The sequence below is a fragment of the Balaenoptera physalus genome (genome assembly GCF_965194825.1).
Source record: "Balaenoptera physalus genome assembly, chromosome: 19".
NCBI classification, from domain to species: Eukaryota; Metazoa; Chordata; class Mammalia; order Artiodactyla; family Balaenopteridae; genus Balaenoptera; species Balaenoptera physalus.
Genome location: NC_138900.1, coordinates 17,765,079 through 17,779,624, shown reverse-complemented (window position 1 = coordinate 17,779,624; position 14,546 = coordinate 17,765,079). Strand labels below are relative to the sequence as shown.

Sequence of the window (14,546 nt, the reverse complement as noted above, 5' to 3'; positions counted from 1 at the left end):
ATTTTTGGTTTTGTTCTGGGTTTGTTTGTTTTTCCATTTCTAACTTTCCAGAAGTTTTTGATTATGTGTCCTAAGTTAACTGTCACTTTCTATGTGTTCTATAGCTGAAGTTCACAAGGTTTCAAGACCAGAAAATGAGCAACTCAGAAATGATAGCAAGAGACAAATAGGTAAGTTGTTACTTGGATCTGAAAGCCTTATCCTATGCTTTTCAATAGAGGGAACATTTGAAATGTATGATGCATAATTACTATAAAAAATGAATAGCAAGCGTTGGTGACTATAAAGGAATAGCACAGGGGAGTTTCACTGTGGTAACAGAACAGTTCTTTATCTTATGGTGGGGGTACTGTGGATCTGTATACGTAGCAAAATATCATAGAACTGTACATAAAGACATAACCAAAAAATGGGAACCTCCAAAACTGTTGAAATCTGAATATGAGAGATGTAGTATAGTTAATTATATTGTACCAGTGTCCTGGTTTTTCCCGGTTTTTGATAATGTACAATAGATAATCAAGACGTTACTGTTGGAGGGGAAGCTGGGTGATAGGCACACAGGACCACTCTACTTTTTATTTCAATTTTTTTTTAACCTAATTATTTCAAAAGATTTTTTTTTTTTTTAATCATCACGTGTCTGGAATAAACCCTACTTGATGGTAGGCAGTTGTCTATTGATATATTCTTGAATGTTATCTGCAAGTAGGACTTCTATATTTATATTTACATTGTTTTATGGCTTTCTCTTTTGTACTATCTTTTGTATTTTTTTATGTTTTTGTGTCAGTTTCATGTTAGCATTATAAAATTGTTTTCTGTGCTTTTAAGAATGGAATTGGGAGTTCCCTGGCGGCCTAATGGTTAGGACTCAGTGCTTTCACTGCCACGGCCTGGGTTCAATCCCTGATCAGGGAACTAAAATCCTGCAAGCTGCGTGGCATGGCCAAAAGAAAAAAAAGATTGGAATTATCGGGAACTATATTCAATATCCTGTAATATACCATAATGGAAAAGAATATGAAAAAGAATATATATAACTGAATCACTTTGCTGTACAACAGAAGTTAACACAGCATTGTAAATCAACTATACTTCAATAAAATAAATTTTTTAAAAAAGAATGGAATTATCTGTACATTAAAAATTGAGAAGTTTTCTCATTAAAATTAAGCTCTGGGCTCCGTTTTTTTTTTGAAGTAATTATTCAAGAACTTTAACTTTCTTTCATTATTATTGATTTAATATGATTGTATACTTTCTTTGTCTGTTTTGTAATCTATGACATTTACCCCAAATCCATCCATTTTATTCAAATTTATTAGCAGAGAATAAATTATAAACACTTCCAAATTAAAAAAATAAAAGCAGTGTGTGATCTCCTTAATTACATAATAATTGGAAGATGATCTTTCACTTAATTTTAGAAAGCTAGATACAATTTTAAATGTATAAACACTTTATTTCTTCTGTACATTTTTATATGTTTATGTTTTTATTTGTTGTTGTTTTTTGATGTGGACCTTTTTTTTAAGTCTTTATTGAATTTGTCACAATATTGCTTCTGTTTTATGTCTTGGTTTTTTTGGCCATGAGGCATGTGGAATCTTAGCTCCCCAACCAGGGATTGAACCCGAACCCCCTACATTGGAAGGCAAAGTCTTAACCACTGGACTGCCAGGGAAGTCCCTATATGTATTTTTATTTGTGCTGTGTACCATAGAATTACAGAGGTTTTGGTTTGGTTTACTATGTTTCACTTTTTTTAATTTGGAAAAAGAACCCCTCTCTTCTCAAGACAAAATTATTGCCATGCTTCCATCATTCAGAAATCGTGTGAAGTAGTTCTTGCTTTGGCAGCACATATACTAAAATTGGAATGATACAGAGAAGTTAGCATGGCTCCTGCACAAGGATAACATGCAAATTCGTGAAGCACTGCATATTTTAATATAAAAAGAATATATGTATATGTGTGTGTGGTGTGTGTGTGTGTGTCTATCTATCTGAATCACTTTGCTGTACACCAGAAACTAATACAACATTGTAAATCAACTATACTTCAATTTAAAAAATAAATAAAATATAAATCATGTAAAGCAATAAATAAAAGTATCTCTCACTGCCCTTCAAAATTTAAGACAGAAATACTGTGCTGTACTTTCTGGCTTATGGCCAGGACATTTTCAGTAGTAGAGTTGAATATTTAAACATCCTGCTTGTCTAGATTTAAGTGTCTGGATATACTGCTGTGGGTTTTTGTGGTTTGTTTTCTCAAACTTAGACAATTTGCCAAATTTTAATGAAGAGTGAGCACAAACCTGTCTATTACTCTGTAGTCACTTCTGATCTTTGTCAGTATGTGTTAAACGTTTCACATAATTATAATCATTGAATTCATAGTGCTTTGTGCTCTATATTTTTCTGTTAACTGACATCAAATACTATTCCATATTAATTTTTTTTCTTCTTAACTGTTCCTCTTGTGTTGGATATTTGGGTTCTCAAGTTTTCACTATAATTTATGCTACTTTGGTATTGCTTTATCATACCTCATAAATCTTGTTAGTGTATTAAATTGTAGAGAAAAAATAGATACAGGAAGACTTGAAAAATATGGAGCCATTTAGAGGGAGACAGTAAAGTTGAAGCAAGAAGCAGTTGGAGTGGTTGAGACCATGTACTTTTCTTTTTTAAAAACATATAAATTTATTTATTTATTTATTTTTGGCTGCGTTGGGTCTTCGTTGCTGCATGCGGGCTTTCTCTAGTTGTGGTGAGCGGGGGCTGCTCTTCATTGCGGTTCATGGGCTTCTCATTGCAGTGGCTTCTCTTGTTGTGGAGCACAGGCTCTAGGCGTGCGGGCTTCAGTAGTTGTGGCACGCGGACTCTAGACACAGGCTCAGTAGTTGTGGCGCACGGGCTTGGTTGCTCCACGGCATGTGGGATCTTCCCGGACCAGGGATCGCACCCGTGTCCCCTGCACTGGCAGGCGGATTCTTAACCACTGCACCACCAGGGAAGTCCGAGACCATGTACTTCTTGTCTTTTGTGTTATCTTGCAGTTTGTGCTGATAAATGTTCATCTATTTTTCTCACTATAAATCTTGATTTCTATGATCCTTTCCATAAAAGTCTTCCTAAATTATGAGAACCCAATATATATTTGACATTTTGTAGGTATTAGGGATATAAGCAGAACAAAGTAATTTAGTACAGAAGTCTCCCAAATTGTTTGGCTGTATACTGTATCAGCAGCATGTATGAGCGTAAACCCCATAGATATAAATTTCATGTGTGCCATTTACAAATTTCATGTTTATAAATTTTATATGTGCTCTTCTCAGTCTTATGTATTAAATATTTGTGAAACTTCATCTCTTTTTTATATTAAAAAATACAAATATAGTCATGCGTATAGAGACTTGTAAGCATTTCTCTTGTTGACCATAAAGACCACAATAGTAGCTTCTGCTCTAAACCAGCTTGTTCTTTCTTTATTAACATAGTTCCAGGTGCTCCTTCTGCTCCAAGGAGAGGACGTGGGGGTCATCGAGGTGGCAGGGGAAGATTTGGTATTCGACGAGATGGTCCAATGAAATTTGAGAAAGACTTTGACTTTGAAAGTGCAAATGCACAATTTAACAAGGAGGAAATCGACAGAGAGTTTCATAATAAACTTAAATTGAAAGGTGAGTTTTTATTTTTCTATTCAAAAAATACTCTTATTTGACTTGTGAATTATGGATGTTTAGTACAAGTCTTGACTTTTATGGTATGTGCTTGTTTTTCATTAGAAGATAAACTTGAGAAACAGGAGAAGCCTGTAAATGGTGAAGATAAAGGAGACTCAGGAGTTGATACCCAAAACAGTGAAGGAAATGCAGATGAAGAAGATCCACTTGGACCTAACTGCTATTATGACAAAACTAAATCTTTCTTTGATAATATTTCTTGTGATGATAATAGGTACAGTCTTTTAAGCTGCTCTTATGCTCTTAGGAGGTTGAAGTGTGAAATGATTTCTTATAAATTCACAAAGTTTAATGAATATTTAAAAATATCTAGGGACTGCCCTGGCAGTCCAGTGGTTAAAAATCCACACTTCCAATGCAGGGGGCACAGGTTCAATCCCTGGTCGGGGAACTAAGATCCCATATGCTGCATGGTGTGGCCAAAAAAAAAAAAAAATCTAATGACTACAATTGTTTAATGTTTTATTTTGCTAAAATAAAATAATTTATACTAAAATTTTAAATGATATTACTCTTTGAGAAAAATAATCATATACTTTTGTTTGGGGATGCATTCACATTTGAAAATTAGTAATTAAAAATAGAGGCATTCATCTAACATCTAAACACCTTTTACTTTACCCCTCTACAACGTAGTTCAGATGAAGTTTGCTGATACAGTAACACTCTGCTATATTGCAGTAAATGTGGATCCAGAAAACTGGTTAATTAAAGGATCCAACATAACAACCTAGGAGTTCCAGGGTTTCTGCTGCCTGATCCTAATTGTCCTCCTGGCTGTAGTTTGGTGCCACCTTGTGGCAGTTTTCTACTTCGCTTTAAACGTGGATGGGGATGCTTCTGAATCCTCTGATTGGGCTGTGGGCCAGCAGCAGCAATTCAGACGCTTCAGACGTCAGGTTCAGAGGTTGGGCCAGGAGCATACTAGGAACTCAGGGATCTATCCTCCATCTCCTCACATCCTGAGACAGGGTTTCCTTTCCTGGCTTTGCCGTTTCTTCCTTTGGGGCTGATTGGAGGGTAGAGTCAATTGCCAATCCCATTTATTGGGGCTGTTGTCAGTTTCTTTATATTATCAACTGCATTTGCAAGAAGCTTAATACCAGTCATATTTTCACATGAATTATAGGAACATATTGCCATGGACAGCTTGTGATGACTTAGATAAGGTGCTTATTTTTATTTGATTGTTAGGAATTACTTAGCCTTAATTTGGGAATCAGTGCTGCATAGTTTTGCTGGAAAATGTTCTTTAAAACTTGATACACTAAAGATTATTTGTTCTCATAATAGAGAACGGAGACCAACCTGGGCTGAAGAAAGAAGATTAAATGCAGAAACATTTGGAATCCCACTTCGTCCAAACCGTGGCCGTGGAGGGTACAGAGGCAGGGGAGGTCTTGGTTTCCGTGGTGGCCGAGGACGTGGTAGTGGCCGAGGTGGTAACTTTGCCACTCCTCGAGGATTTCGTGGTGGATTCAGAGGAGGTCGTGGGGGCAGGGAGTTTGCAGATTTCGAATATAGGGTAAGTATTATTACGTGCTTTGGGGTTGGCTTGCAGCTGTATGAAATTCAAAATGTTTTAAACTTTTATCTATTTGAGCTGAATATTTTTAGGGCATTTGTATAACTTCCATTTGACTTTTCAGTGGAGGATGTACCTGATTAGGATACTTATATAATTTTAAGGAGCAGTAACTTATTGGTTAATGAATCTAATTCTTTTTTAACTTTTTTCTTTTCAGTTAGAAGAAGTAAAGAGATAGAAATGTGATATTCTTTTTTATCTTTCTGTTATAGAACCATGGTTTCAGATTTCATGGACTGGTAAAATTTCTTCCAAAAACCTATTAAGAGACTGACTTAGGATTAATTTCTTTTCCTTAAAAAAATTTTGTTGTTGTTGTTGGAGGCACAGGGGATCACTAAAAGATATTATACAGTGCAAAAAAGAGCCATATTGTATCACCTTTATTTCATATTACAAAGTATGCTTCAATACCAAGAGAATCTAAGAAGAACATATTTAAAGGGGTCTTTAAGTCAGTGTTACTATCCTAGTCATCAATTTTAGGGATAGTGGAGAGGAAGGTATATAAAATCAAAGAAACGATCAAAATCCCATCATAAAGAAGTCTACTAGGAATTACATAGGGCAGCTAGAGACAAAAAGACTGGGACTTCCCTGGTGGCACAGTGATTAAGAATCCACTTGCCAGCACAGGGGACATGGGTTCGAGCCCTGGTCCGGGAAGATCCCACATGCTGCGGAGCAACTAAGCCCGTGTGCCACAACTACTGAGCCTGTGTGCCACAACTGCTGAAGCCCGTGAGCCACAACTACTAAGCCTGCACGCCACAACTACTGAAGCCCACACACCCTAGAGCCCTGCTCTGCAGCAAGAGAAGCCACCGCAATGAGAAGCCCGCTCGCTGCAACTAGAGAAAGCCCGCGCACAGTAACAAAGACCCAAAGCAGCCAAAAATAAATTTTTTTTAAATTATTTAAAAAATAAAAAGAAAAGGAAAAGCAACAAAAAGACCTACTAGCAGGAATTTCATTATTCAATATTTAAAACTGGTCATTGTTGAGATCCTTCTTGAAGGGTCATTGTTAGTGGCTTTTGGATCTGTTATGTTAATTTTGATGCCTTTGATATTGTGTCATCACAGCCAAGGCTGCTGAAAATTAGCCTCAAGTCGTTAGCTCAGGATATCCAGCCATGGTAGATGCAGCCTGATGTAGCTTCAGCACTTCTAACTTGCAAAATGGCCATTCCAGCTAGGGGACTGTGTCTTAGGAACTACAGAACTCCTCTTCCTTGCCACTGTTACTCCTCTTGAGGTTGCCAGTGACCTTTGCTTACAGAATTCAGTAGCCTTTTCACAAATATTTGCCCTTAACTACTCTGCAATATTTGACACTGATAACTGCCCACCCAACTTGGAGTCTTTCTTCCTGCTTTTTGTTTTTTTAACACTTTTGTTATTTTTCTCTTTATAAAAATAACGTACGTTCCTCAACACAGCCTATAAGGTGCTTCATGATCTGCCTGTTTCTCCAGATGAGAGGTCTAGTACTTGCTCTAGATCTTGCTGCCAGTGGGACTGCCCTTTTCTTCATTCATTCTGCTACAGATATGTGGGTCTTCTTGCTCTTGTTTAGTGCCAAGCTTATTCCTATCTCACGACCTTTTTACCCATTCCTTCTGCCTGCAATGTTCAGTTTGCTCCATTGTGTTCATGTTTGCACTCTAGCATAGGCTTGAGCTCTCCCTCTCTCCTCTCCTGCAGCAATTTCCCTCTCCCGTTTCTGAGCTTGTCTATTCATAGCTTCTAATCGGTTTTTCAACTTGGACCTTGTATGCTTTCACTTATATTTTTCTATATTTACTTGCATTGTGTCCTGTGATCAACTTAACCTTCCTCAGAATGTCCTCATCATCTTCTCACTTTCCCATCATCTCAGTTTGGTGTTCTTTTTGTCTCCCAGGCTGTGGAGGTATCCATGATCATGGGCCATTTCCACATCACCACGTTCATTCCTTTGAGGCGTTTCTGCCAACTACCATAATAACCCACTGATTGGTCTTTAGACCTTCAGTTTCTCTTTACCTCACTTCAGGCATATCAGCTACCTGTTGAAGAACCTATGGCAACTCCTGTTGAAGACCACATTGAGTCAGCTTGGTTTGAGAAAAAGTACGTTTAAATTAGACCTTGATCCTGATGAGAATTTTAGTAATTTTTGCTAGTATGACCTCAGTTGAGTTGTTAAACCTTTCTGGCCCTCAGTTTTGCACAGTTTTATTTCAGATACACCTTTTAAAGACCATTAAAGTCTCAGAGTTGGAAAGCATCTGAGAGTTGTGACCTCCTGGCCAAACCAAAAACCTCTTCTGTTGGTGTCCTTTATGAAGGCTGGGAACTTATTACTCTTTCTAAGAGCATCCATCCCACCCCAAGGGTGCTCTAATTATTAGGATTTCACAGACACACACAGAATTTGAACAAAAATCTTTTTCCCTCTATCTTCTAAACTTGTTAGTTTAACTCTACCCTTGTCTATACACAGAATATATATACTCTTCTTCATGATGATTTTTCATATATTTGAAAAAATTAGCTGTCATGTTGTCTAAGACTGGACCATTAATTCCCTTTATCTGAGCAGTCATCAGTAAACCTTTGAATAACCACTGTGTGCATAGAATATGCACTTATTAATGCAAACCTTCGTTTTGAGGCCGTGTCTCACTGTTCAGCCATTTTGAGCCTTTAGTTAAAACTCCTATCATATATATTGTAGAATTAGAATGCATTGTAGAGGTTGTCTGCATGAGGCTTTATCTACACTAGTGTATCCCTGACAGATAGTTCAACCTATGCTTGGGTGTTTCAAGGAGTGATAGATTCACTAGACCTCAGGCTGATGGCTAGAAGGTTCTAATGTGACATTGCACTGCCTGCTCGTTTTACTCTGAAAGGGTCCCACTGGATATATCCAGCCTCATTTATTATTACCCTTTAACCTATCTGATTCAAGCAGTTGACTCATGGTCATTTCTTTATACACACTGCTTGATTCCAACTCTGACTTCATTCATTGACCAAATATATTGAATTCTTCGTATATGCCAAGCTCTATGCTGGACATTGGTGGTAACAAAACACATGCAGTCCCAGCCTTCTTGAAATTTATAATCCAGTGGGAAGACAGACATAGCTGAAAGACAGGGGCTTCGTTTCAATCTTGCCGAAGGTTTGCTCTATCCTTAGAAACTTCTCTTCCTTCCTCCACTGATTTCTTCCTTTTCTGACTTCCTGTGGTATCTGCTTTCATCACCACACATTTTACATATACTTATATTCCCTATTTCATGTGTTTTGTTTTGTTCTGCATCGCCAACTAGATGGGAGCCTCTTGGCATTAGTGAATATGTATTTTACTTTTCTTTCCACCAGAACACCTATCTCAGCATGGAGCCATAGTGGGCTTGAAGTAAGTACTTAGCATGTTGATTAGGAATAAGTTACTTCAGTGAGGCTGAAGGTCCATCAGTGTGGCTAGCCATTGATGTCCATTCCAAAGTTGAATGATCCTTCTGTCTGCCACTAGATCCCGGACCTTCTCAGCAGCCTGTTCCTTCTAAATCATAGCATCTGGCGCCTTTAAAGGTGGAAGTAGTGATGGACCACTATTACATAAAGGAAATTTACCTTCAAAGATTATACTTGCTTCTGAAGCATCTAATACTTCTTCTCAGAGATGAAGTACAGTGGCATTTGCAGCAGCCTTCATGTAATGGGTTAGCTTTGTTCTTTATGCTCCACTGACATGAACATTATAAGCAGATCTGGTTGTTTAATGAAAACATGGGTAAAGATAGGATCATATATTTTTTTTTAGAACTCCTTAGAAATATCAGTCAAACTAGAACTTCTCTCCCACCCTACTCCAATAGATAGTTAGGAAACCAAGGACCCAGAGGAGTTAACTCTCTTGATCTAGGTATAAGCTTAGCCAAAATTTACTCTTTGGCTTCTGAGTTTTCCTTAAGGATAATGTTAGAAACATAAACTTGTGGTGAGTTTGGTCCTATGGTGCTTTTTCTTTTCTTTCTTTTTTGGGGGCTGAGAGATCAGGCTGGGGATAATGAGAGAGTGGCCCACTCCTATTTTATACGCTGCTTCTAAGGAGGTTAAGCCGCCATGGTGGGTGAGACAGGTTGCCTTTCATTTGAGTCTGTGTTTCTTCAGAGAGGGTTCAGAGATGACAAGGTATCTGAAATGACTCAGCATGGTACTGTCTCTCTCCCTTTCCCCTTTTATTTTCTCCTTTCCTTCCTGCTACTTCTCTATCTCCTTCTCCCTTTTCCCTCCCTCTTTCCCTTTCTTTCTCGCTTTCTTTTTTTACCTTTCAGAAAATCACAGCTTTTGAACACTAAAAGGTCTGGATTGATCATGCAGCTTTCTGAAAGGTAAAAAAAAAACAAAAACAAAAACAGGGCATGTGAAGGTTGGCATTGGTGGGCGACAGACATCAGGATCATCTTCAGCTTATTTCTTTCTGCGTCAACTTATACCATGCCATTTGTATTCTAATTTAATAACATTGTACAAATGGTTTGGTGTTGTATATGCAGATAAAATTAAGTTTTTAACATAGGCAGTGTGTATATCTAACAGGCAGGGTGAGAATCAGCAGTAAAAATCAGGTACGTGGTAGCAACTAGTCCTGAGGAAAAAAGAAGCCCTTGGCTCTGTGTATAGTCATTTGGTTTAGGATTAATCTCACTGGAAAGCTAGAGGCTCCTTGAGATTTTTATTGCTTTCTCCCTGGTTGCCTTTAAAAACATTTCCCAGGCAGCACTCTGATTTTCAGAACTTATTTCAGATTTAAATGTTGTCCTTTTGAAATGAATTTCCAAATCATTGCTTTCTCCTGACATGAAACTGGAGAAGAGAAATGTTATTTTACCGCCTGGATATTTTATTGCTTAGTAAAGATATCAAAGACTCGGGAATTTTATTTATCTTCTTCCAAAATATGTTGTCAGTTGTATTTGATGAGTTTGACTACTATGTTGAAGGCTTAATTTTTTTTTTTAATTATTAGGACAGCACCAAAGGTAGTAGGGTGTGCCTGTATCTTAGCAGGGGGCCTTCTTGCTAGGACAAGCCCACAGCACCACTGCTTTAACCTCTACTAACTGGAAAATACAGTTAACAAATAATGAGCTACTGCTGGGTGTGTAAGTTATAAAAAGTGTTTCCTGGAAATCAGTGAAACGAATTTATACATGAAAGTAAGAGGAGGATATATTTAAAGGTTATGAAAAATATACTTAAAGCAAATTTAAAAGAAATACTTACTAATAAACCCCAATAGTTTGAAACATGAGCTAATTTTTTTTTTCCTTTTTAGAAAGACAACAAAGTTGCTGCATAGTCTGCAAACAAGTCTTTGAAAATAGATGGATTTTTAGCTCTTCGTGGTCCTGAGAATTGGTTTCAGTCTTTGAGAAGAATGAAAAAGTGAATTTGCTGTATATTTGTCACCAGCACTGGGTTTTTGTTTGTTTGTTTGTTTGTTTGTTTTTCTGCTTAATTTCAAAGATACAATACAGTTAATTTTGGGGGTGGGAGGGAAGGCTCATCTTAATAAATGAGCATTAAATATATTTGGAATAGCAGAAGGTTAAGTAATTTCTTATGTATAGTTAAACTAAAGCAGTACTCCAGTGGAACTTATAAGTATTTTTTCATCACTGAAAGGATTTTTCTTATCACTAAATTGTATTTGGCAATTATTGTGAGTTGCCTGCAGATAGGGCCGTGATACTGTTTTGAGCCACAGAAGGAAGGGTCTGTGTGTCTATGTGTCTGTGTGTCTGTCTATATCTTTCTTTTTCTTTCCTTCTTTCTTTCTTTTTTTGGAAATCCTGTAATAACCCTTCTGAGGTAGCTTACTTCGTCAATTAGGGTGCTGGATGGTAGAGAATTTTGTCAGTCAACTATGTACACACAGTAAATACTGTTTCTTAGGCAAAGGTAACTTTTTTATATAGTTGTAAAATTCCATTATATTCCATTGCCAAAGAAACATTAAGAACTTTGTATAGCTGTATAAAAAGCAACTAATTTTTTAAAGAATAAACATTTTAAAGTCAGCAAACATACTGTGTCCTTGCAGAAGTTGATGTGCTGAAGAGCAGAGGTATGGGTGGGTCTTTTTTTCATAGCTTTTCAGGCTTAAGATTGTTGATTTTGATTTTTTTTTTTTAAATGTTTGGAAGGTAAATGAAGATTTGATACATTCTTTCATTATCTAAAAAGGGTAAATTACTTATGCTCATTGTAAGAACTTTATTTTGTAGCAAATGGCATATCACAGGATTTATCCACATAATAGATATTTTCAGTATACAAATGTAAATAATCATAGATAAGAATGTACTTAGCTGTATTTTCAAATAAGTAACCCCCCCCTTTTTTAAGACAATAAAACTAGGTGTCAATTAACCTGTTCTTCCTGATATGCCTGGAATTTTGTTGTGATACATTGACTCTTTCCATTATATTTCAAGAGGATTCAGAGTGTTAGAAATTATTTTGGCAACCTATAAGATATCATAACACTGGTCCTTAGGCCTGTGACCCACAAATGACTCAGTATAGAGTTCATTGCTAAAATTATTAGTAAATCTTTTTGATATTTTAAGCTATAGTGGAAAAAAAAATCTGGCCACTTTGTGTTTTTATGAAGGCCGTGGAATAAAGGGATCCAAAGTTTAAATACTTTTATCTATTTTGATTTTTGTTAACTTTCTCCTTAAAATATTCAGTAGTGATAAAGATATGGAAAACTGCACTGTAGGAGAATTGGAGTATATAAAGGTGGTTGAGATTTTTTATTTTAATTTTAATTTTATATCTTTTGTGTAGCTCTACAAGAAAATGTTTTGTAATTTGGTTTCATTATTAAGGTCCAGTACTTGGCAGCCATAGTTTAGATAATATTGTTTAATACTGTTTGCTTGCATTTTAACAACAAAATCTTTTGGAGGACCCACAAATCATGGCATTGAACACATTTCTGAGGCATTCTGAACATCAAAGCAAGTGCTATGGCAATGCCTGTGTAGACTATTTGAGATGTCCTGGGCTGGTTTGAAAAAAAAAAACTGTAAATACCAGTTCTACATGCTCTGAAAGTATGAATTCATGCATTTTCCAAGCCCTCTGGGTCATTGACTAGGGCATTTGGTACCCCAGTAATAACCGGCAGCATGACATACCTGCAGTGCACCTTACAATATTAAAAAGGTTTTCATTCTAAGACAGAATAAAACTGTTCAATAAAAAATGTTCGTCAAAGTTCTTTCTCTTTAAACACTAATATTTTCTTACAGTAGAAAGAAGTATAGTGAAGGGCATCTTTAACATGTAAGAATGGAATTATGGTCATGTTTATATTCCCTAAAATAGCTAAATTAATTTGTTTTCCTAGGATTTATACAGTGTTGTGTTTAAAGCTGGAAGCCCTTTCTCCCCCTCCTAGAGTACAGACAGCTCCTGAGTTACAATCCATGATGTGAGGAGACTAAGCCAACCAGGCACAGGCCAAGCTGGAAACCTTAGGCTAGAATGCACCCTCTGTGGGCAAGCAGGTGCAAAAGGCGAAAAAGGGAAGGGCTGATTCCGCTGAAACTTGTCTTTGGATAGACCATTTCTCCTTCCAAAAGCACGACTTAATGTGAGGGGTAGGGAGAGTGGTCAGGAATGTTAATTCAGCTCAATGGATCTTAATCAGGGGTGAACTGACATCCGGGGAGCATTTAGGAATGAGAAAGCAGGTGTTTTGGTTATCACAATGACTCGGGACCACCACTGGCATTTAAGAGTAAGGGCCAGGATGGTAAATGTTCTGTGCTGTGCTAGACGGTGCCATAATTGATTATCCAGCCCAAAGTGCAGCAGTGACCCTTCCACTTTGAGAAATACTGACTAAAGTCCCTCTACATGGAAAGACAATGAGTGGGGAATTAATTTTTCCCCCAAAATTTTTAATAAAACTTTACTAAAGAATCTTTACATGGTATATAAAAGGAAAAGGACTTTACTTGCAGGAGTACTGTCAACATTTTCGAAACTCATTATCACATAGGAATTACCATTTCATCCTGTTCTCTGTCAGTAGTTCATAAATCTCATACCAGAATCACCTGAGGAGCATTTTTTTAAAGTACAAATTCCCATGCCCCGCACTTGGAGAGTCTGATTCTGAAGTTCTGCAGTGAAACCTGGGAATCTGCCTAAGTCCCACAGGTAGTTCTGATCAGCCAGGTTTAGAAAGCCAATTTTAAAACATCGCAGCTGACTCATCTAATCTAGCCCCCCTCCTTGTAAGGGCCTTGGTGATGTTTCCATGTAGAACTATTTTATCATTTCTCTGTCCTTCCAAATTCAGTATATCCAAGTTGTGACTCCAGCATGAAGATGGAACAGGGGAGCATTTCTGCAGGACAGAATCTAAGGGGAAACAGGAAAATTGAGACTTGTTTCCTCTAGGGTTAGGCTGCTTTGAGTACCGAGGCTCCGTTCCTAGCATATAGGAAATGAGTGTGTGTTGGTTGTTTCTGTGTCTCAATTTTACATGGCTTTTGTCCCTGTCTCCATGGGTTGTCTGCCTGAAAGAAAAGCTACTCTTTCTGCACAGCCCTATGGTAATAGCTCACATCTAATCATGTCTGGATTCATTGTTACAGGATCCCCCTGCCCTGTTAATTCAGAGACTATAAGCTGGTTTAAGTAGTGACAGTGGGGAGAGTGTCACAGAATAAAGTAATGAAGGTGAGTGAGCTCTTAGAAGAGCTCAGATGTCAACCAGTTTGCTTAGTTTACCTACTTTGTGATTTTAAAAGATGACAGGGCTTCCCTGGTGGCGCAGTGGTTGAGAATCTGCCTGCCAATGCAGGGGACACGGGTTCGAGCCCTGGTCTGGGAAGATCCCACATGCTGCGGAGCAACTAGGCTCGTGCGCCACAGCTACTGAGCCTGCGCGTCTGGAGCCTGTGCTCCGCAACGAGAGAGGCCGCGACAGTGAGAGGCCCGCGCACCGCGATGAAGAGTGGCCCCCGCTTGCCGCAACTAGAGAAAGCCCTCGCACAGAAACGAAGACCCAACACAGCCAAAAAAATAAAAATTAATTAATTTTTTAAAAAAAAGGGGCTTCCTTGCTGGCGCAGTGGTTGAGAATCTGCCTGCCAATGGCAGGGGACACGG

The 14,546-nt window shown here is 37.7% G+C and overlaps 1 protein-coding gene across 11 annotated transcripts in view; it reads left to right on the top strand.

The window, feature by feature from the left end:
• The window catches only part of LSM14A (LSM14A mRNA processing body assembly factor), a 56,115-nt gene extending 44,326 nt beyond the window's left edge, over positions 1 to 11,789 (top strand). For 2 of the 11 annotated variants that reach the window (XM_082437897.1, XM_082437889.1), the window contains 8 exons: positions 105 to 170; positions 3,513 to 3,695; positions 3,801 to 3,972; positions 5,052 to 5,283; positions 7,355 to 7,460; positions 8,724 to 8,760; positions 9,683 to 9,739; positions 10,687 to 11,789. In XM_082437897.1, the coding sequence (XP_082294023.1) occupies positions 105 to 170; positions 3,513 to 3,695; positions 3,801 to 3,972; positions 5,052 to 5,283; positions 7,355 to 7,460; positions 8,724 to 8,760; positions 9,683 to 9,739; positions 10,687 to 10,729 (896 nt within the window). In that variant the 3' untranslated portion in view covers positions 10,730 to 11,789. The remainder of the gene's footprint in view (positions 1 to 104; positions 171 to 3,512; positions 3,696 to 3,800; positions 3,973 to 5,051; positions 5,284 to 7,354; positions 7,461 to 8,723; positions 8,761 to 9,682; positions 9,740 to 10,686) is intronic. The other 9 variants (XM_082437890.1, XM_082437898.1, XM_082437895.1 and 6 more) reach the window with 8 other exon arrangements.
• The last annotated feature ends 2,757 nt before the right edge of the window (positions 11,790 to 14,546 follow it).